A 20,545-nucleotide genomic window follows, 5' to 3' on the forward strand; every position below is an offset into this window, starting at 1 on the left:
AAATAAGGACAATACTGTGGGGTAACTGCTGTACTAGACATTAATACGAAGTACGGTAATGAGACCGAGGGGAGAATTTTCAATGGGAAGGGAAAGAGGGAAGGGGATGGGGGGATGGGGAGGGGGCACATTCCCTCCCTGCAGGAGGGAAGGGCACATCCAGCGGCGATCTTAAGAGAAACTATTTCCAAGGAGGCAGTTCTCCCAACTATTCTGGTTATTCTTCAACTTTATGGATGAGTTAGAGACACAACCTCGTGTTCTTTATTGAAAAGTTGCCAGATCACATTTTTCACGGTGTTCTGAGACCTGGTGTGCATGTGAATGAAGGGTGATGCAGTGAAACCTACTAACCCTTTCCAGCAACCGCACTTGACCAATTGATAATGTAGGAATGGAAGGCCTGGCATGAACAAGATCCCCCAGAGACGACCTTATGCATTTCAGTCATAGGAGCGATGTCTGAGACTGACCTTGGTTTACCAGTATTATAAATATCATGTCAAGCAACAAAACCTCAGTGAGACCAAGTACGTTTTTGTTTTACCTTGCATTTCTGCCACCTTTACCAGTCCTGTAGTTTTCTCCCCTGGTTCCCCCCACCAGCCTGAGTGTGAAGATAGAAACCTGGCCTTTCGTCCAGAGAGTATGACACATGAGTTCTGGATGATGTGGGTTCTAAAACATTGCATAACCCATATTCTCTTATTTAAAGAAAAATAATACAAAATAGAATAATTCCTTATTTGTATAATTATTTGTGTCTTGTAAGATGCAAAGAAAACATACTTAGTATTATGGGATTATTAGTTTCACCATTTTCCTATAAAGACGGCATCTTTGTCTACCCAATTCAAGTTCTTCCTTCAGCGACAAATATGAGTCCGTGAAAGTATAGAAAGAGCACACACAGGTAGACCTTTTGCATGCCAGGCACGGTTCTGCACCCTTGGGCCCAAGGCTTACTCCCCATCTGTCCTCAGTCCCTAGCAACCCCACCTCAGAGCCCAGCTCCTACACTGTCCATTCCCCCCCCCCTTTTTTTTTTACACATGACCTCTTCACAGCACAAATCTCACAGCCTCTCAATTACTTCCTTACACACTCCTCTTTTCCCCTTGATTGTGAGTTCCCTGGTGGCAGGAAGTACAAGTGCTCCAGATCCCCGTCGTCAGCCCGAGGCTGGCATCCAGCAGGTGCATACGACATGGTTGTCGCATGGGAAGATAACGGAGTTAGATGGGATGAACTCTTTTGTCCTTGTAACTCGAATAACCTAAGACCTTATTTCCAGTATTATGTCTGGGGACCAAAAGTCCCTGAAGGTCCCATTATTCCAACAGAAAATACAAAGATAAAAATGATAAGGTGGAGAAGAAAGGAAGGGAGCAACAGATCCTGCCCATTTTGCCACTCCAATCCTGCAGTCCTTGTGAGGCCTGTTCCACTTTTCAATAGCCAGTAGCTGGTTACTGCAGAGTATCATTTCTACACAGGGTCATCATGGAAATTCTAGAAGTCGGGCACAAGCTAGGCTCTCTCCCTTTTCACGGATTGGCCTATGAATAGGGTCCTTTTCTTCACTTGGTAGAAATAACCAGCAATGCAGTGGAGGCTTAAAATCACAAAACATCAGCTTGCCATTCAAGCAGACTCACAATCCCCCCCCACACACACCATCTAAAGAAGACATGACCCCACAAGCTTCAGTAACACTGGTTGGGAATCATGTCTCAGAGCCACTAGGTATCTTTTAGAATCAGATATTTCCCAGCAAAACAGAAAAGTCCACGGAAGCCCACCAACTTTCCATCTACTCTTTGTGTTCGGGACACAGCTGGTTCCAGATTCTTGGAGAAAAACTAGGTGGACAATGGGGCATACAGGATTGCTGAATAGCTAAAGCCTCAAACAATGATGACTGCACTATTACAAGGAAAAAACACATGCATGTGTATAAAAAGATTGTGCAATATAATTGCATCACCACAAAGCAAACACTACTTATTAAGATGGTCTGAAACATTAGGGAACACAACACTGCTTTAGAAGAAACTGTCGATTCTATATAAATACATCTGGCAGAAGATAAATCACACAAAAGACTCCATTCGGCTGGGAAGATTACTTTAAAATTAGCGTCCAAACAATAGTGTGGCTAAAATCCATCCCCAAACACAGCCGCCGAGCTCCCCATAGAGTGCCATCATCAGAAGCCGAATACCACTTGGCCTCTACCTCTTTCTTTTCATTTTGTGTCTTGCTACTGTGTAATTTGCATTTGGGGTTTCATGGTCTGCATAGTATTATGATTTTTAAATTCTTGGATGACTATATGAAAGTTAAGCACACAGCCACATGTAAATTTAACTAATACGGGATTTTGTATTATTTAACTGTCTGTTTGACTTAGTTCAGAGGAAGCTCTATGTAAAGATTTAAAAATAAAAAAAATTTTTAAAAAGACACGTTTAAATCCCAGGGTTCGGTTTGCATAGCTGGAGTCCAATGAATGTCTAAAGCAAATCTGTGTTTTTTTTCCAGTTATATATTTTAACCTCAATTGTCTTCTTTTCCCTGTTACTTTTTTTGGGCATTCTGTTTGTCTCTGGGTCACTTATGAGCAGAAGCACCAGCAGTGGGTTTTAATTTTCTCATATCACCAAGAAGAGCATCCAAGTACAAATATAGCGAGAAAGACATTTCCAGATGACTTACTAAGCAGGGCAGGAGAAAGCATTGCATATTTTGGGTTCAGTTGCTGGCTTGGTCCTTGCATTGCAGAACGAGGAACTGACTTGAGTGTTTTGATCTCGTAAGCAAATGGCCTTTACACTTATGTAACCTAGTAAGACATCAAAAGTTACAAAGTGAAAATTACGGATAACCAATTCAATTTCATTTCCAAGTGCAGCTTCTGACTTACCACGGTTCTGATGTTTAATTAAGGTACAGAATCCAAATACTGTGTTGAGAACACCTCCTTTGGACAAAATCTGCAACTAATTTGAATCCCATTTCCCCCCGAGATAATAGTTTTCATATTTTAATAATTTTAGTGTGTAGTGTCTTAGTTTTCAAGCCCGCTGTGGATTCTTGAACCACGAAGTGATAAATACAACCTTTTGAAAACAGGGTGGCTATACACGGGAACATCCACGAACTTTAACTCACATTGCATCCATCTACTGGAAAATGTTCTTCAAAGAAAACCGTTGGTAAATTATACAGGGAAAGTCTAATATCCTGCTTTTCCATGAGGCATCTTCTACTTCCATAAGAAGTAGATACAAACAAAAAGTGGAATTCTCTGAATGCGGATTCGTACCCGTCAGCTAGGACTCGGGGCTTTCGGTTTTTGCTTTAGTGGCACCTGCTGCCTGGCTTGTAATGTTTGTCTCCGGACTTCTCATCAGAGGCACGTATTTTTTATGTGTGTGAATAATTTTGTCAGCTCTCCAAATAGGATGCTGCCTCCTCTTTGAATTCTGTTTATATTTACATGGTACTTTTCCTTAAAATGGAATCTGAGAAACAATGAAAAGTCACTCCTGTGATAATGACCAGTTTGCCTGGAGAAGGCACGTACCACCACTGGGATTCCCTAAAGCTAATCGTTTACTTGTGCAGCATTTATTCATTTGGACTCTCCTCACATGCCTCGGACACACTACGGTCTGGAAGTCACAGGAAGGAATCGCTAAATTGGGGCAAGGGGAGGATCTCACAATGCATTTCTCCAGCATCCTGCCTTTGGTGGGACTCATTCCCCATAAATGGCAAATGGATTGAATCGCTCTCCTTCCCAAGGAACTGTGCTCTCCCTGGAATACCAGGAAGTCATTGCAAATGATCTCAAAGAGCATTTAATACATGAAAAACTGCTCGTAATTTAAGAGTAAGTGACAAAGAGCATATTGTAAACATGTATCAATAGCATGGTTTCTGTGCAGTTAAAAAAAGAATACAAAATGATCTGTGTGGTGTGCGTCTGAGAACATCCAACACATGTGATTTTATATTTGCATAAGGAGGCGACAGAATGACACAGACAAAACTATTACCATTGGCATGTGCTGATTAAAGCATGAGGGTCTTTTTCTTCTGCATAGCATATTGCCTTTAAAATGTGTATTACTAAAAATGTGTTACTTCTTTTGGTAATTTTACATTTTCTTCTTTCTGTGTAACTAGCATACAGCGTTGGGTTAGTTTCCGGTGTATGACACGAGGACTCGGCAGTGCTACGCGTTACTCAGGGCTCATCGGGATACGCGCACTTTTAGTCCCCTTTACTGATTTCTGTAAAAAAACTACTACTTCTCAAGTATGTAATATATTTAACAAAGAAATATGTCCTTGTATTTTGTTAATTAGCATAAACACCTGAAGAAGCCGTACAGACCTAAGAACTTCTTCATTTTCTATATTTCTGCTCGTGGCTGGTTCAGGGTGCCCCCGTGTGCGTGGGGGGATGGGCACAGGTGGGTAGACCCACGGTCACCAGGGGCTCTGATAATGAGAAAACGAGTGACCAGCCTTCATGCTTCAGCTTTATGGATCCGTTTATAGACTTCCGTTCTTCTTCTCGCAGGGGCAAGGGGAACAAGTACCGACTTACACACAAATAGATGGTACTTTTGGATCTAAATAAAATGCTTGCCTTCTACTCGCTGAGAAGATGGCTGTTGTTTTCCCTCCCTTAGGAGGGTAATTTCTCAGATTTACTACACTTCCCTCCTGAGAGAGACTTTGCTGGCCTCACCCGAGGGGATGGAATGACACAACACTCGCGTTTCAGACAGACGTGTTACGTTTGCCTTGCGTGTGTCCTCACTGGTGTTGACCCCATGTTCCACAAGCCTCAGTGGGAGGTTCTTACCCGACGGAAAAGTCAGGATAGAGAGAAACTGAACTATAAGCTGAAAAGAAAAATATAAATAAATAGGTATTTTGTCTATCCCCCCCCCCCCCACATTCAGATAGGTAACTCTTGAGTCCTGGTTATGAATGACTTGAATGCTGAGACTTGGTTCCCTTGTACATAGGAAAATCCTTAAAGAGGACAATAGTATTTGCTTTTAACAAGGATGGTTCCCAAAAAAGACAGCTCTTTTGTTGCTTATTTGAATCATACAATTCAAAGAGGTCTGAGATCGATGGACCTGTTTTGAGAAGACACTTGGAAGGGCGAACTGGAAAATCCCCTACCTCCCCCACAAGAGACGGAGCACGGAGACTGCACTGTGGTCCAGGCATGGCTGTGTCTTTTTGAGGCCGGCTGAGTTCCATTCGTGACCTTGGGAAGTGCATACTTCCAAGCTATCCCCGGATTTTTGCCTTGCATCAGGACCTGGACAGCGTAGATACAAACCAGAGATGAAGAGACAGGTCAGACCCTGGAATTCCAGAAATCTCACCGAGCATTTTAAAGATATTTGTATGACATTTTGACCTTCAAGTTGGCTCACGCCATTGTTCCCAAGTATGTTTTATGTTGGTTTCAAGTTTTCCCTTGATACTTTCAAATGTGTGTTTCCATATCATCAAAGCTGTGATTTAGACGGATGCTAAATAGGAAACATGACTTGACATTTGCTGTAAGCCCACAACCCTCAACTCTATGTATATCCATTAATAACGCAAAAAAAATTTTTTTACAATATATTGAAGGCAATAAGGTTATATTATGAGGTCTCGACCTTCCCATTAAGCTTGAAAGCCTAGCATGGTACGAACACACAGTGGTGCCTCACAGAAATGGTTGAAACTGAATCTACATATATCTATTTTTAAGATTTGTCCTGGGCCACAATTTACAATCCTTCTCCTGGGCACGAGGGAGGCACTCCAAAAACCACAGAATACCCCCCTTAGAGTTACCTATCATCAGTTTTAGAATCCAAGCAGGTTTCCAGTAGGATTTCCAAAGAGAATCTGTCCAAAGAGAATGTGTCTGTTGATTTTGTACCAGGATGAACAGGTAAGACAAAAAGAAAGAGGATCAGAAGTAGGGATTGGTAATGTATATACTGGAACAGATTTAATCTCAAAAGGACTTAGGATACGTGAAAAGATGCCCAACGTCACAGGTCATCAAGGAAATACAAATCAAAACTACAATGAGGTATCACTTCGCACCTCTCAGAATGGCTAAAATGAACACAAGAGACAGCAGGCGTTGGCGAGGATGTGGAGAAAGGGGAGCCCTCTTGCACTGTTGGTGGGAATGCAAACTGGTGCCCCCACTGTGGGAACAGTATGGAGGTTCCTCAGAAAGTTAGAAATAGAACCACCCTATGATCAGCAATCACACTATCATTCACCCCGAGAATACAAAAATACTAATTCAAAGGGATCCATGCACCCTATTGTTTACAGCAGCATTACCTACAATAGCCAAAGTATGGAAGCAGCCCAAGTGTCCATCAGTAGACGAATGGATACAGAAGCTGTGGTGTATACATGCAATGGAACATTACCCAGCCATACAAAAGAACGAAATCTCGCCATCTGCAACGACATGGATGGAGCTAGAGAGTATCATGCTAAGTGAAGTCAGTCAGAGGAAGGCAAATACCATATGATCTCACTCATATGTGGAATTTAAGAACCAAAACAAACGAGCCTAGGGGGCAAAGTGAGAGAAAGAGGCAAACCAGAAGGGGGAACGAACCACAAGAGACTATAGACTCTGGGAAACAAACTGAGGGCTTGAGAGGGGAGGAGGGTGGGGGAATGGGACAGGCTGGTGATGGGTATTAAGGAGGGCACGTATTGCATGGTGCACTGGGTGTTATATGCAAACAATGAATCATGGAACACTACAGCAAAAACTAAGGATACACTGTATGGTGACTAACATAACATAATAAACTAAAAAAAAAAAAAAAAAGAAAGAAAAAAAGAGGCAAACCAAGAAAGAGAGTCTTAACTCTAGAGAACACACTGCGGGTTACCAGAGGGGAACTGGGGGGTGAGATAGGTGATGGGGATTAAGAGGCGCACCTGTCTGCTGAGCACCGGGGGACGGATGGAAGGGCTGAATCACTGTACTGTACGCCTGAAACTCACATTACACTGTATGTTAACTCACTGAAATTGGAATAAAAACTTTTTTAAAGGGGTGCCTGGGTGGCACAGCGGTTAAGCGTCTGCCTTCGGCTCAGGGCGTGATCCCAGCGTTATGGGATCGAGCCCCACACCAGGCTCCTCCGCTATGAGCCTGCTTCTTCCTCTCCCACTCCCCCTGTGTGTGTTCCCTCTCTCACTGGCTATCTCTATCTCTGTCGAATAAATAAATAAAATCTTACAAATAAATTCCTACAAGTCTACAACATAGCTGCTCATTTTTTCATTGAAAAAAACTGACAAGAAAGACCTTGTATAGGATCACACAGGTGACTGCTGAATAAGCTTAAAATAGGAGTAGGACCGCCAACAAAATGTGCCTAAATACTGCAATCTGTCACCTTCTGTCTGCGGCAAACATTATGCGTCTCCCTTCCTGATGCTCTCTTAAGTATTGCTTTTCCTTTTTTTCCTTCTTTTAATCTCAAACATGAGTATAAATAGCTGTTTCTCTCCCGCCCCATGAGTCTTGCGGAAAATTCTTTACCACTAGGACTAGGCATTCACGCCCCCAAAGCAAAGCCGAGTTCCAGTTAAAAACTAGGAAGGCCCGGCTCTTTCCCTGTCCGGTGAGACCCCACGTCAGGTAGAGCGGGGCGGGTGGCAGCGGCTCAAGGCCCTTCGGCTGCTCAGGATGCTACAAAACGGTTTCCACTTCACTGTTAGCTCCAGCGTCTCCGGGACGATCACGGCGTACCCTGAGGAGTGCGTAGTGTGAACACCGTTGGTTTTACCACAAAACGGATCCTTGGTGCCTCCCAGAAATGACATGCTGAGAAATGAGTCTTTTCTCCCCTCGCCCCCATCCAAGACAAAACCCAAACACAACAGGTGGTAATACCATTAAAATGGACAAATGCCAAATTCTCGTTAGTCCCCAGTGGAAACCTCAAAATCAAGGTCCTAGAGGTCTTATTTTTGAAGATCCTTCTAGTCTTTTTCTTCTTTTTATGGCTATTTATTGCTTATTAAAACTGTTGTTGATATTAAGCACACAATTGAGAGTTTTATTCACAATCAAACTAGAATTTGGAGAGAGGTTTTACATTCTGAAAGGAATCTTGATGCTCATTGATATTTCAACTCAGTTCCCCCTTCAATTAAAGTAGTATCTCATATGTAATATTTTGAGTTTGTTTTCTTTGTGCCATATCTCTTTAAGCAGAATCTCTTGGTACAGAGATCTCGCGAGGAGAGAATAATGCCGTGCACCCGTCCACGTGTGGCAGTAAGATGTAGGAGAAGTACATGGAGTTGTTTGGGGAGCTGTAGTGAGCAATAAGGCTCCCAAGGGCAGGATCATTTTATAACACATGGAATTGTATCACACACACGAGTAAGGGAGACAAGTTCAAGTGTTAAGCATGACAGAGAAAGAAATCCACTTATCTCCATTTCCTAAGCCCACCCCATTCTCTGCCCTTCAAACTAGATCCTGGTTTTGGGGTCCCCAGTGGAAATGCACAAAATATTAAAAATATTAGTTTTTGCCTTCTGAGCTCGAAAGACTTACATTCTGGTGATTTGAGAGGGGCTTAACACACTTTCAATGGGCACTGAAAATATAATCGGTTTTCACCTTTTAGACAGACTCTAGAATCTAAGCCACACGTGGACTGTGATTTCACCGTAAAACATTTAAAAATGTCGCTGTGAATAGCAGGGTGTGTTCAGGAAAAAAAAAAATTAAGTACATCAAAGTGTCATTACTATTAAACACAACCAATCAAGATGTCAAGTTTCCCTCAGCCTCCAGTAAAGCTAGCCACAGAGGATCACCGAGGCCACCAGCAAGAAGAGAACGTACGCGGTCCCCCCGTGACACTTCTTACTCCATCGGTACTCGTGAAACTCCAGCTCTCGCACCCTCACCCAGGACGCCCGACCCTAGCTCCTGTTTGGTCCAGGTTTTCCACTAGGCTCCAGATCCCATCTGCCGTCACCCACTTACGGAGACCGCTACTACAGCCGCCCCTTATTTGAGCTTCACTCAAATTTCTCTCTTAGGTCTTTCCCATCAGTCCAAGCATGCTATTCTCTCTCTCTCATTTTAAAAAAATCTCCACACACGTGGGATATATCTCCACATATCCCTCCAGCTCAGATCTAATTTCACTGATTCCCTTTATAGGAAAAATCCCTCAAAGAGTTGTCTTTACTCTCTGTCTCCATATCTTTTCTCATTCACCCAGGAGCCTTCTGGCTCAGGCGTCCCTCGCCAACACATCACCGANNNCGCTCTTTCATGGGCACCCTGCCAGATCCAATAGTTGATGGGCCTCGTCTCATTGGACACAATCGATCACTTCCTCCTTGCTTTGCCACCAGAAGCCCATTCTCGCAGTGCTTTTCCTGCCCCACAGAACTTCATTCCTAGTTTCTTTGGCTGAATCCTCCATATCTCCTAACTATTCATTATCAGAGTGACCCCCAACCTCTTGACCTCTCCTTTATCTGCACACGCTCCTTCATGTGATTTCATCCAGTGCTCTGATTTTAAGTACAATCCGCATGCTGACCACTCCCCAATTCATCACTCCACACCATATTTTCCAAGAGAACATTCTACAGTGATGACTCTACTCTAATCCCATGTTGCTCCGTATGGCAGCCACAAGCCACATGGGGCTACTGAGCATAGCATAGAACCATGGCTAAATAAACCTTTACATTTAATTTAAATCTAAGCTTAAATAACCACGTGTGGCCAGTGGCTGTCCTATTGGGCAGCAGAGCTGGAGATGAAGCCCGTGCTCTGAGGCCCATATTCACACATCCAGCTGCCTATGGAGCTTCTCTACTTGAATATATAAAAGGCATATCGACATTCAACGGCGACCTCATGATTCTCCTCCCTGTACCCTGTTCTTCTTAATCCCATGTAATAGCAACCAGCCCTTCCAATGGTTTAGGCCCAGATAAAAAGTTGGAAGCACCCCGATCTCCTTTTTCTCACACCCTGCATCGAATCACCCAGGAAATGGAGTTCTCTTCACGTTCAGTGTGCCTCCAGTCTGACCGTGTTTCACTTTGTCTATCGCCACTGTTGCTTCCTTGGTCTAAGCTCATCACCTCTTCTCATTTCCATGCTCATGGCGCCCTAGGGACGAGGAGAAGCCATATTCTTCACTAGAGGAGATAAGGCCGCACCATTTTAGTATTATAAAAATCATTCACTGACTGTTACTGAAGGGATGAAAAACAAACTGTCTTAGAACCCGCAAAGGAAAATCAAATGCTGCTGTGAAATTTGGGGGAGGGGGGAGGGCAGATCACATGACTCCCTAAAGCTTTGTAGCGCTCATTTCTTTTTTTAAGATTTTTATTTATGTATTTGACAGAGAGAGAGAGACAGCCAGCAAGAGAGGGACACAGGCAGGGGGAGTGGGAGAGGAAGAAGCAGGCTCCCAGCGGAGGAGCCTGATGTGGGGATCGATCCCAGGACTCTGGGATCAGACCTGAGCCGAAGGCAGACGGTTAACAACTGAGCCACCCAGGCGCCCCTGTAGCTGTCGTTTAATTAACAAAGTATCTTGGTGACGATTTCCACAAAGAAGCCACCAAAAAAAAAAAAAAAAGAGAATTTCAGTTCTCTTTGAGGATTTCCATTCCCCCCCCAAAGGGCAAACTTTTATATTGAGTTTCCCAACTACCTTCCCTCACAATTTAAATAAAAATATGTAAGGATCCTCCGAAGAGTAAAACTTTTTTTAATTAAAAAAAATTATTTAAATTCCAGTTAGTTAACATAGTGTGTAATATTAGTTGCAGGTGAGCAATACAGTGATTCAGCCCTTCCATACGTCCCCCGGTGCTCATCACACAGGTGCCCTCCTTCCTCCCCATCACCTATCCCCCCCCATCTCTCTTCTGGTAACTCTCAGTTTGCTCTCTATAGTTAAGGCTCTGTTTCTTGGTTTGCCCCTCTCTCTCTTTTACCTTCTTTGCTCATTCGTTTCTTAAATTCCACATATGAGCGAGATCATACGGTATTTGTCTTTCTCTGACTGACTCATTTCACTTACCATAAGACTCTCTAGCTCCAGCCATGACATTGCAAGTGGCAAGATTTCATTCTTGCTTATGGCTGAGTCATATTCCATTGTAGGTATATACACCACATCTTCTCTACCAATTCATTAGTTGATGGACCCTTGGGCTGTTTCCAAATTTGGCTATTATAGATAATGCTGCTATAAATATTGGGATGCATATATCCCTTTGAATTAATATTTTTGTATTCTTGGGGTAAATAGTAGTGTAACTGTTAAACCATAGGGTAATTTTAACTTTTTGAGGAACCTCCGTACTGTTTTCCACAGTGGCTGCACCAGTTTGCATTCCCACCAACAGTGTAGGAGGGTTCCCCTTTCTCCGCATCCTCGCCAACACCTGTTGTTTCTTGTGTTGCCGATTTCAGCCATTCTTACTGGTGTAAGGTGTTATCTCATTATAGTTTTGATTTGTATTTCCCTGACGATCAACATTGAGCATCTTTTCATGTGTCTGTTGGGCATCTATACATTTTCTGTGGAGAAATGTCTGTTCGTGTTTTCTATCCATTTTTAATTGGCTCATTTGCTTCTAAGGGGTTGAGCTCTATGAGTTTTTAAAATATATTTCAGATACTAACCCTTTACTGGGTATGCCATTTGCAAATGTCTCCCATTCTGCAGGCCGCCTTTTAGTTTTGTTGATAGTTTCCTTCCCTGTGCAGCGGTTTTTTATTTTGATGTAGTCCCAGTAGTTTATTTTTGCTTTTGTTTCCCTTGCCTCAGGAGACATATCTAGAAAGATGTTGCTAAGGGCAATGCCAAAGAAGTTACTATGTTTTCTTCTAGGATTTTTATGATTTCAGGTCTCACATTTAGGTCTTCAATCCATTCGGAATTTATTTTTGTGTCTGGTGTAAGACAGTGGTCCAGTTTCATTCCTCTGCATGTTGCTGTCCAGTTTTCCCAACACCATTTGTTGAAGAGACTGTCTTTTTCCCACTGGATATTCTTTCCTTCTTTGCCAAAGATTAATTTCCCGTATAATTGTGGGTTCACGTCTGGGTTTTCTATTCTGTTCCATTCATCTCTGTGTCTATTTTTGTGCCAGTACCATACAGTTTTGTTCGCTAGAGTTTTGTAACATAACTTGAAGTCCAGAATTGTGATGCCTCCAGCTTTGCTTTTTTTCAAGATTGCTTTGGCTATTCAGGGTCTTTCCATACAGATTTGTACATTCCATACACATTTTAGGATTGTTTATTCTAGCTCTGTGAAAAATGCTGTTGGTATTTTAACGGGGATTGCATTAAATGTGTGGATTGCTTTGGGTAGTGCAGACATTTAAACAATATTTGTTCTTCCAATCCATGAGCATGAAATGTTTACTTCTTTCTGTCATCTTCAATTTCTTTCATCAGCATTTTATAGTTTTCAGGGTTCAGGTCTTCTACCTCTTTGGTTACGTTTAGTCCTTATCTTACTATTTTTGGAGCAATTATAAATGGAACTGATTTCTTAATTTCTCTTTCTACCGCTTCATTACTGGTATATACAAATGCAACAGATTTCTGTATGTTCATTCTGTATCCTGTGACTTGACTGAATTCATGTGTCAGTTCCAGCAGTTTTGAGGGGGAGTCTTTAGGGTTTTCTGTATATAGCATCGTGTCATCTGCAAATAGTGAAAGTTTTACTTCTTTCTTGCTGATCTGAGTACCATTCTTTTCTTTTTGTTGTCTTATTGCTGTGGCTAGAACTTCCAGTTGAATAACAGTGGTGAGAGTAGACATCCCTGTCTTGTCCTGAACATAGAGGAAAAGCTCTGTTTTTCCCCATTTAGGATGATATTAGCTGTGGGTTTTTCATATACGGTCGTTGGTATGTTGAGTCATGTTCCCTCTAAATCTACTATGCTGAGGGGTTTTATCATGAATGGATGTTGTACTTTGTCAAGTGCTTTTTTGGTGTCTAGTGAAATGATCAGATGGCTCTCATCCTTTCTTTTATTAATGTGATGTATCATGTTGATTGATTTGCAAATATTGAACCACTCTTGCAACCCAGCAATAAAACCCACTTGATCGTGGTGAATGATTTCCTAAATGTTTTGCTGGATTCGGTTTGCTAGCATTTTGTTGAGGATTTCTGGCTCTACCTATCGGAGATCCTGGCCTGTAGTTCTCTTTTTTAGGGGGCTCTTTATCTAGTTTTGAGGTAATGCTGGCCTCATAGAATGAATTTGGAAGTTTTCTTTCCTTTTCTATTTTTTGGAATAGATTGAGAAGAATAAGTATTTATTTGAAGAGTAAAATTCTTGAGCTAAAAGTAGAAACAGCAGCAAACAGAAGATTTGATTCCAAGAAGGCAGCTAATCCATTTCATATTATCAGTGCAGTAAGTTTACTTAGCCAGCCAAAGCAAGAAGAGAAGTAACTTACACACTTTACTATAAACATCCACAGGATTCTATGAATGTATTCATAGAATCTATGGCATATAGGACATATCATTTATATTTTATTTGCTGAACACGTTAATGCATTTAGTGAGCACGTAAATGAATAAAAGATGCTCAGCTTTAAAAAATGAGACGACTTAGGCTTGACTTAATGTCTATGTAGCCGCAAATTCACATGCAGAGCCGTGTGCACAATCGCGAAGGCTGAAAGACAATATTTGTATAAACCAGCAGAAAGCTGATTGAAGAGTCTAACATCAGCTCATACAGGCCTCTGAGAGACAGCAATTATTTAAACAAATAGACACCAAGGCCAAGTATATAAAAGATGAGTATTTGCCAGTTACAACATATTATTTGCTTCTCGATGATAATTAAGGTGTTGTCTGCCCTTTTCTTTATCCTGTATTGAGGAGCAAAGTGACCACAAACAGGATACGCGGCAATCATCTCGTCTCTCACTATTTGATGCTTGCAAATAGTCGATCCTTTGGAAACAGGCTGTCTGCCTAGCTAATGGAATCTCTGTTGGTCACTCTTTCACCCTATTCTGAGAGACAGGACTTTGTTTAAAAAAAAATCAATCCTACCCTAAAGAATAGCTACATAAATGGTGGGGCCTGATGCAAAATGAAAACACAAGGCCCTTTGTTTAAAAAAAAAAAAATTATTGGGATGCCTGGGTGGCTCAGTTGGTTAAGTGTCTGCCTTTGGCTCAGGTCATGATCCTGGAGTCCTGGGATCGAGCCCTGTGTTGGGCTTCCTGCTCAGCGGGGAGCCTGCTTCTCCCTCTCCCTCTCTCTCTGCTGCTCCCCTGTTCATGCTCTCTCACTTTCTAATAAATAAATAAAATCTTTAAAAAATTATTAAAGATTTCATGTTAGTGACAGCAGAGCATTTGACCGAACACAGAGTCCTTCTGAGCCTGAGGCTTTGTGGATGTCACAGGTCCCACATCCATGAGGCCAGCTTTGCTGGACCTGTAGGTGGTCACATGCGCCAGTTTTAAGACACAATTTTAGATTTTCCAAATTCTTAATGACCCTGTGGTCTAACACTGATGTCACCTGCCCTTCCTATATGGAGACTAGCACCTCTGGGCAGGTGAGCCTGGCCGTCCCTTGGATCACAGACTGTCCCAGCCGAACCTGGACAGCAGCAGTATGACAACCACACAGCTGAGACCCCACCTGCCCCCGTGAACGCCGAGGAACTCGGCCGGGACAAGGGGCAATTTGAACACGATCGTTCCTCCACTCACATCTATTTTAAAGCATTTTCAGTGACCTTGTCGAAAGCAGTCAGTAACTGTTCTCGGCACTAGCGGAGAACACAGACTCCCTCCAGGTCACGGGAATGCCCCCCACCGCCCCCCGCCCGTGGCGCAAGATCACAATTCTGTTTCTGAGCCACCCCGCACTGCATGTCAGCCTGCACGGCGAGCTGCTAAATGCACACATTTAGAGAGACCGCCAGCGATTCAGTCTACTTAACTGGACCGAGTCCAGAGAATTTTCCAGCCAACTGGCACTGGGTCTCTAATTTACAGCTGGCAAGCAACCTCTGTAACTACTTCCAGGTCCTCAGTAGAACTGTTTAATGTCTACCTTTAACACACGAACCACCTGACTTCAGACACAACATTCAGCAGCTCTGACGGCAGGGTGAAGAGTTATAAAATTTACAGCTTCTTAAGTTGGAAAACCACAGCAGGGCTGGACTCTACCAAGTACCCTCTGAAGGAGGGGGGCTTGGTTTCTGCTTAGGGCACACAAAGTTAAAACAAAGGACACACTGAGTCATCTTGGGTAAACGGCTTTCTTTCTTTTGCTCTCACTTTTAATTTGTAATGTTCGAACTACAAATGCCTTCCACCAGTTTTGTATTTTTTTTCATTGAAGGCCTTTTATTTGTTTATTGTAATTTTTATTTTTTAAAGATTTCATTTATTTCGAGACAGAGAGTGGAGGAGGGACAGTGGGAGAGGATCCCAAGCAGACTCCACACTGAGCATGGAGCCCCAGGTGGGGCTCGATCTCAGGACCGAGGGATCACCAGCCCAGCGGAAATTAAGAGTCAACCCACTGAGCCACCCAGGCACCCCCCATTTAAGGCCTTTAAAAAAAAAAAAAAGGTGTCCTAATTCTCCCAAATGAATCAGAGAGTTACAAATAGGCTTTAAAGGCTGGTCTTTTAATTAACGCAAGCTAGAAAGCTGGTTTCTTGTCCTCAGTGACGTGTCTGACTGCCCTGCGATGACCGCAAAGCTCTTGGGGTTATTCTATGCCGGCGCAGTGTACGAGCAGGGGCTCATGACAGGGCACTAGCTGGTAAGGCTGGGACTCAAGTCTCTGATACTGTCTGACTCCAAAACTTGACGTCCTATNACCCCGAAACACAATGTCTAGGACCATACTGTAAAATTCGAAAAACTGTACGAGCCCTGGGAAGTGTTCTATCCCCGGGACTCAACAGCGGGCTACAGCATCCACCTCGGGCTTTGGGTTCAAACCTGGAGCCTGTGTTTCTGACCATGCGAACGTCTGGTTTCAGCATACGTGACTTTTAATCTCCTCAATCCATTTTCCCCTGGGTTTATTTAGAGGTTTCACTGACCCTGCTGTTGCGACAACTGAAAGAGGATACGCTTTGCAGACTGGCCCTTCCAGATAAACTGGGACTCGCACGGGACCTTACAGGTCGAGTGGCGCTCAGGGAAGGGATGGCTCTGTGGGGTGGAGTCATGTTTTTTGTAAGGTCCTGTAATTTCTGGAAGCCTCTGTGATGTCACAACTCTGCCCGTTGTCTTTGCCTCCTTGTTTGCTTCCAGGTTGGAAGGCCACCCCAGGGATCCTCAGGGCTAGTATGGGGATGGGGGGCTTGGACAAGACACAGCAGTGCAAAGACTCTGCCAGGAGCTGGGAAATGCATCTACGAGGCAGGGTCACAGGAGGGGGCGGACGACAGTTCTCATTCCACCGGCCCGCATTCCTCGGAGTTTAATGAAGAGAATAAATAGTGTTCTCTGACCCGTCACACAAGTATTTGCCATGAATTAACTGGGGGCCCAGGTTGCAAATAGCAAATGGCAGCCTCTAGACAAATGAGGTGGCATCACAAAAGCGCCTCAGAATCGTCCTCTGAAGCCTGAGCTTTCTCTCATCTGTTCCAAATTAATTCTCCATTACTTCTTTGCCTCTTTTGTGTTTCGTGTCTTCACTCAAGTCCGTGCTACTTGGCTAATCTCCTCTCCCCGCCACTGATTTTATCCTGCGGCACATCTTCACTCACGCCGGCCCCTTCCCCGTGGGGAGAGTTCCGACAGCAGGGGCACGAGGCAGGAGCTGCCTGAGAAGGTGACACTCCGCCCGTGTCACTGATCAATGGGCCTGTCCACCTGCTCCCCGCCGAGCCGTCGCCTCCTGGGGCTGCCGTGTGCAGGAAGTTGTTTATTACAGTAATTTTCCGGAGATGTCTTTTTCTGCCTTGAAACTGGCCTGCGGCTCACTGATTTCTCACTTACTGGCCTTATCACGGCTGCTGTCGCTGTCAGCGGCAGGACTCTCCCCTGTTAACGCTATTCAACGCCACGGGCTTCCTAAGAGTTAAACATCCCTTGTGCGGCTTCACACGGACGGAAACAGTCCTCAACATACAAGAGAGCTTGTGTTTTCAAGACTTTTCATAACGGAATGAACGCCGTCATAACACAGGTGATCATATTTCATTCTTCGAATAGCAACCTGTGTTATCATGTCATCCTGAGTCCTGTTGGTCACACGGGGCTGAGATGACTGTATAATGAAACACTCACGACGAATTTCCTCACCTTCCCTCCCCCTGCAGGGCGGTTTGATACAGAGTATGACTCGGTTGTTGTTGTTGTTGTTGTTTGTGTGTGTGTGTGTGTGTGTGTGTTTGTGTGTGTGTGTGTGTTTGAGAGAGAAGGAGACAGAGATGGAGAAAGAGAAATGAGGGAGACACAGAGACAAAGTGGAAGAAAGAGCCAGAAGGGAGAAGAGGAAGAAATGGGAGGGAAGAGGAGGAGAAGGGGGAAGGAAAGGATGCATCAACTAGCAAAAAAGCTCACTTTCAGTCACTTCTTAAAAATGTGTCATCTCAAGGGGCACCTTATCATGAAAAAGTAAATTGTGTGTGTGTGTATGTGTTTTAAAAGATTCACTTATTTGTTTTGGGGAGAGAGAGAGCACACGTGGGTGTGACTAGTGCAGGGGCAGAGGAAGAAGGAGAGAGAGAATCTCAGGCAGGCTCTACGCTGAATGAGGAGCCCAATTCGGGGCTCGATCCCAAGACCCAGAGATCATGACCTGAGCTGAAACCAAGAGTCAGACGCCTAACTGACTGAGCCACCCAGGTGCCCCAATGTTTTGTGTTTTTAATTCTTATTACCAAGGTCTCTTAAAACTCTGTGTTAAACAGCCCTTCTGCACAGTGCTTGCACAAAGTACAAAGTCCGTAACCTTACGTTACCTCTATCTCAGTCTCGACATGGAAATATATTTTCAGCTATCCTCAAAAAGCCCAACATATATCTGTATACCTCAGATTAAATGACTGTTTTTCAACAAAAGCATGTGTAAATTTCAACTCTGATGTTCAATTTTCACATTTCTGTGAAACCGTTCAAATATAAGTCCTTACACAACACCCCCCTCACCCCCAATCCAGCTACGTGGGGTATAGAAGTAACACGTTTATCTTTTCTCATGTTCCCAAAGCCAATAAAATAAACATGATGTGGTATGGTCCATACTTAATGTCCTAAAGACTTAACATACAAGCTGACTGTTCAATCCTTCAGATGACTAATGAGCATACTAGTTCAATAAGAAATTCTTTAGACTTTATGCCAGATTTACGTTGTGGGGAATACGCTGATAGAAGAAATATGTGGAAATTATCTAGTTTATAATAACTGTCTCTGTAGTGATCTCAGAAAGCTTATGATTGCCAAATCAATATTGATTTCTTTTTTTTTTGCTGGTGTGTGTGTGTGTGTGTGTGTGTGTGTGTGTGTGCGAGTGGTTTTTCCCTGGGCAATGCAGAAATTTAATACAGGGTCCTGAAAATTAGCTCCTTTTCTTCAAGTCATTTACAAGTATATGTACGAATGTACTTCAAAATAAAAACTTGATTGATGGACTTAAATAATGCCTTAAAAATTTAAGACCTAAGACAATCATATAAATCCTCGATTACCCTTAGGAGTTTCCCTTGGCCACCGAGGAAATCAATGGGGCCAGCTCTGTTTAAATTGACATCCACCTGTTGCAAATGTTGAAACATGTTGAGTCAAAGTTCCAGGGAGAATGAATGTTTGTAACAGAGACTGCATTTTAAATTGGGTGACTCAGTGATAGAAGTGAAGGTCTGTTTTCCATTTAGGTTAAACTGAGCTTCCCTATGAAGACATTCTAGAAGGTTTCGACATGTAAAAAGAACCAGACGCACAAAGCACTTCTTTTTGGTGTCAGGCCATGTGCTTATTTCTTAGGGTTAATGGACAAGAGTCAGTTATTCCCAGGATTGCATTACCTTTGCCTTGCACTGCGCTATGCCCAGGAAAAAAAAAAAAAGTGAGAAGATCTGGTAAATCCACCACCCTGGGAGGGCAAGTTGCTACTCTCCCAAATTAAGCTAAATCTGCTGTGAACTAACTGGTCAGCAACTTCTTATGGGCAAATCATTCACTTTGGGAAAGGCAAGCATTTTAGGAAGCATATTGATTCCTCAAATGCAATTTAGGAGATCAAATTTCAATCCTCTAAGTGCTATTCACTCTACTTAACTTTAAACTGTACAGTTTTAAGAGGAGTCCTAAGAGATGATGAAATCCAGTGGCTTTTAAAATGTGTACCGCACAAGTTCAGACCTCTTCAGAGAACTTGGGATTATGACCGTGGTGTGGCACAGAAGGGGCTAGAATGAGAAGGAGAAGGCTGGCTACTCTGCCTGTCACTCCTGACTTCGGTCAGAAGCTCTCCTTTCATTTGCTTTCTTAATATTATTATTATTTGGGCATAGTTGACACACCATGTTATAATTGTTTCAGGTGTATGACATAATGATTCAACAAGCTTGTTCATTACGCTCTGCCCCCGCCAAGGGTAGCCACCGTCATTTGTCTTATTCATCACCTGCATGTATGACTTCTCAATTTGGAAAGAAGGTTCTAGTCTTGGAACGAATGAATACATTTTTTCAGTGGATGTCATTCATTCAGTAAACATTTTTGGGGGGCATCTACAATGTCCCAGATATCATGCCAGTTGTGGACGACGATGAGCAAGTCCTCTTTCTGCTACTGGGGTCTGGGGTGATATAAAGGCATTTCGGGACACTGCCATAGCATATAGTGGAAGACATGAGCTCAGCCTCATGTCTCAAATGAGAAGACTGGGACCCAGAGAGTCTAAGTGACTCATGCAGAGTGGCATAGGGAACAGCAGAGCCAACTAATTTATACATAGTTTTATGTATATTTATGTTCTAACCCATGCTGCTTCCAACAAGAATGGGATCCACATACAACACTCACTCTTCATGGACTACGATGTTTTGGCAACCTAATTTACGTCAAAACCATTGGTGTATCTCCAGTGTTTCATAGAGGACTGGGCATAGAATGGGCACCCAATGGATGTTTGCTGAATTTTCTTTCTATCAGACATGGAAGTGAAGAGAGGAGAACTGCTTTGAAGGTAGATATCTAGATCAGTACCACGGTGGCTGAAGACGGGAGCCAGCTAAGATATTGGGAGGACCTGATGAATACATACGAAGCAGAGAATCATTATCCCCCAGTGCCATCCCCATGTATTTTGACAAACATACCTTCTGCTAGATTGTACACTATAATAAGAACTTAGCGAACATTCAGTAATTTTAAGAGGCCAAGAGACAAAGTGCTTTCTTTCACAGACTTATACTTTCTGTGGAA

At 43.1% G+C, this 20,545-nt stretch overlaps 1 protein-coding gene across 1 annotated transcript in view; it reads right to left on the reverse strand.

The window, feature by feature from the left end:
• ADAMTS18 (ADAM metallopeptidase with thrombospondin type 1 motif 18) overlaps positions 1 to 20,545 on the reverse strand; it is a 145,638-nt gene that overhangs the window by 13,882 nt on the left and 111,211 nt on the right. Inside the window, exons 17-18 of the mRNA XM_040634362.1 lie at positions 5,212 to 5,353; positions 2,719 to 2,845 (exon numbers count right to left, since the gene is read on the reverse strand). Coding sequence (XP_040490296.1) covers positions 2,719 to 2,845; positions 5,212 to 5,353 — 269 coding nt within the window. The remainder of the gene's footprint in view (positions 1 to 2,718; positions 2,846 to 5,211; positions 5,354 to 20,545) is intronic.

This window comes from Ursus maritimus, unplaced genomic scaffold (genome assembly GCF_017311325.1).
Source record: "Ursus maritimus isolate PB19 unplaced genomic scaffold, ASM1731132v1 scaffold_19, whole genome shotgun sequence".
Taxonomy (NCBI): domain Eukaryota; kingdom Metazoa; phylum Chordata; class Mammalia; order Carnivora; family Ursidae; genus Ursus; species Ursus maritimus.